General features: G+C 32.6%; 1 protein-coding gene across 3 annotated transcripts in view; it reads left to right on the top strand.

The window, feature by feature from the left end:
- Positions 1-231: 231 nt before the first annotated feature.
- Positions 232-3,167, top strand: part of LOC140986329 (phototropin-2-like) — a 56,418-nt gene continuing 53,482 nt past the window's right edge. For 2 of the 3 annotated variants that reach the window (XM_073454524.1, XM_073454523.1), the window contains exons 1-3: positions 233-388; positions 661-1,346; positions 2,045-2,227. In XM_073454524.1, the coding sequence (XP_073310625.1) occupies positions 772-1,346; positions 2,045-2,227 (758 nt within the window). In that variant the 5' untranslated portion in view covers positions 233-388; positions 661-771. Of the gene's footprint in view, positions 389-660; positions 1,347-2,044; positions 2,228-3,167 lie in introns of all 3 variants that reach the window. The other variant, XM_073454525.1, reaches the window with a different exon arrangement.

The raw sequence follows: 3,167 nt of genomic DNA, 5'->3' as shown, positions 1-3,167 counted from the left end.
TACACACGCACCGTGTGCAAAATAGCTAGTCTCCATTAAGGAAAGCCAGTGGTCATATATGTACACATTCATGGTAAACGACAACTCCTGGTAATCCAGTTTGTTCTGTGAACATTATTGTTCCACTTATCTGTTCCCTTGTCTCACGCTAAGCTCTGTCCAATTAAAAACCAGTAATATCCACGCCAATGACTTCCAGGTACTTGCTCTCTCTCAACTCAGTGTAAGTAAAACTATTATAAATTTCGTTCCAACTATTCTTGAATGCTATCTCTACTTCATCCCCATCAATATTATTATTTCATTCCCATTAATATTTGTTTGAGTGTTATCTCTCATTATCATCATTAAGTTGTGTGGTTTGCCATTTCTTGGAACAACAGAAAAGGTAATCATATTATTTTCGAATTTAACGGAGTAGTGTTTCAATATATCTATTTTGGAGATGAAACCTCCAAATTTTATTTCAAGTTAACTCATTTTAATGCAATGAGTTGGGGTAATGCTTATCCTGTTATTATATTTCTGCAACTAAGATTTAAGAGCTGCTGTTGACGATATCATCATTGTTAGTTGGAATCAATTTTGTTATCTTTGCTATTCTCATTGATTCTCCTTGATTTTCTAATAGTTCGATGCCACTGATTTATACTGGTACAGAAATAGTAGAGACGTCATGCATGACCTTATGTTAAATATTGTGCAAACACTTAGTAATGATTGGTGGCGAGTTACTTGCAATTCATTCTTGGTAGTGAAGGAATTGGTTTAATGGAGTCATCGGGGGATAAAGACCAGAGGCAGTCGATTGGTGTTTTCAAACCGTTGACCAGCATTGATGCTGGAGTTCCTAATACTTTTACCAGGAGTGAGGAAATTGATGTTCAAGTACTTCCTATGCAAGGGGAAGCATCAAGAGATATTACCGGTAGTAGATGGATGGCATTCGACATTCAGCTTGGCAGGTCTCAGATCACTTCATTTTGTGATGATATTGAAAATATCAAGGGAAGCATGAAGAAAAAAACTACAACCGAGGCTAGCATAGCTGACACGAAAGAAGTAGGAGAAAGTAGCTTTCAGACGATTGGGGACAACAGTCCATTTGTAGGAGGAAGAAACAAGAGTTTCAGAGAAAAACTTTCTGTTGGATTAGCAGGGACTTGGGAAGAAACGATTTTAGGTATCCCAGATGTGCCTCAAGAGGTGAAGGATGCTTTTTCAACATTGCAACAAACGTTTGTTGTCTCTGATGCAGCAGAACCCGGTTGTCCTGTTGTTTATGCTAGCAATGGCTTTTTCACCATGACTGGTTATAACTCAGAAGAGGTCATTGGCAAGAATTGGTATGAAAAATTTTCCTTTTCTTTCTTCTTTGTAATAATAAAGGAACTTGAGGAGTAGATGCAGTTTTTTGTCCTCAACTCTGGCTAATTAATTCTCTAATCACATAAATGATGGTTAGGACACAGTACAAGCTATCCTGGGAAAAATGTTATGGGTAACTAACTCTATTCGTCTGTAAGCATGAGAGTATTATCTATGTGTGCTCTAGGTTTATGCTTTTGTTTTTATGATATCGCTTCTGCTGAAAAAATTTGAATAATGATGATAAATCTCCACTCTTTAGAAGCATTGAGATCTACTTATAACACTATAATTTCATGTTAATGCATGAGTTCCATTAGACAGTTTTTGCAAAATATGTTTTTCCCTGACCTCTGTTTCTCTGGTAATACATGAACTGCACATTGCACACGTGTTTTGTAGATTAATTTGGGGACAGAAGGTGGAAATTTATGGAATTCCAGTTGCAGGGAATTCTACTTTTGTGTAAGCTATTCAAAAATATTTTGACACATCACGTTGGAATGTTGGGATTCAACAAGTTCTTGAGCTCTGAAAAGTTTCCTGTGCTCAAATAATTTTTTTTTATTTTTCTGAAGGGCGCATTATATTCTTGAGAACACATGAAAGTCTTGAATTTACTAAATGCTTGGATTTTATTTGGAGATGTGACGCCCCTCTTTTCCCTTTGGTCCAGTCGTTTCCTGCAAGGCCCCAACACAGATCAGAAGGAGGTAGATAAAATAAGGAACACAATAGCAATGGGGACAAGCTACTGTGGGAGGCTTTTGAACTATAAGAAGGATGGCACTCCATTCTGGAATCTTCTTACTATCATTCCGATCAAAGATGGTGAAGGAATGGTCGCTAAGTTTATTGGGTAAATTTTTTATTTTTGACTTAGTTCAATTTGACTTTTGATTGGAAGTACGAATTGAATCCAATTACATGACTGGGTTTGGACTCTTCATTTCTGACCATATCGTAGCTTCATATCAACTCTTGCTTTATATAACAAATATTTTATCTCAAACATATAATTATTAACCAAGCCATTTATTCTTTTTTGTTGCTAAGTATACTGCCTCTTAGGTCCTATATGTCATAGTTTTAGTTACTCTTGCACTTACAAGAAATGAATTACAGATAATATTCACGGCCAGAAGATCTACTAATCTAACTGTCTATATCTATATACCTATCTATATATGAGTTTGATTTGTGAATATACTTAGTTACCATTTTCCCCATAATTACTTAATCAATGTTTTATTTATTTATTTAGGTAACTTTTCAATTTTCTGATTTAAGGATTGAGATTGGAAATGAGAATAACTTTATTTCATTATTTTATCTATATCTATCTATTACTATTATATATATATGAGTTTGAATTGTGAGCTTACCTTTTTACCCTTTTATTTATTTTATAATTTGTCATCTTCATTTGGTTATTTAAGTAAATTTTTTTTTAATTTAATATGTTAATTAATAGTGTACTTAACTCACTCAAATTAATTATTATTTTTATTTTACTTTGTAAACTTACTATTTTACCTTTTTTTGGTTTTATAATTTGTGTAATGTTCATGATGTTCTTTAAGTTATTTTCTACGTTAGTTTAATATGATTATTAATAGAGCATTTAATCCAATCAAGCTATTTATTATTTTAATTTTACTTTTATTTTAAATTTAAATTTTACTTTTATTTTTAAATTTAAATTTAATTACTTTAATTTATACAATGACATCAAATTAATAGAAAATCACTCTCATAATGTTATACATTAAAAAAATTATTAATATTACGAACATTAA

The sequence above is a fragment of the Primulina huaijiensis genome, chromosome 10, assembly GCF_012295235.1.
Source record: "Primulina huaijiensis isolate GDHJ02 chromosome 10, ASM1229523v2, whole genome shotgun sequence".
Classification (NCBI taxonomy): Eukaryota; Viridiplantae; Streptophyta; class Magnoliopsida; order Lamiales; family Gesneriaceae; genus Primulina; species Primulina huaijiensis.
The sequence above is the reverse complement of the archived record's forward strand: the minus strand, read 5'-3'. Positions and strand labels throughout refer to the sequence as shown.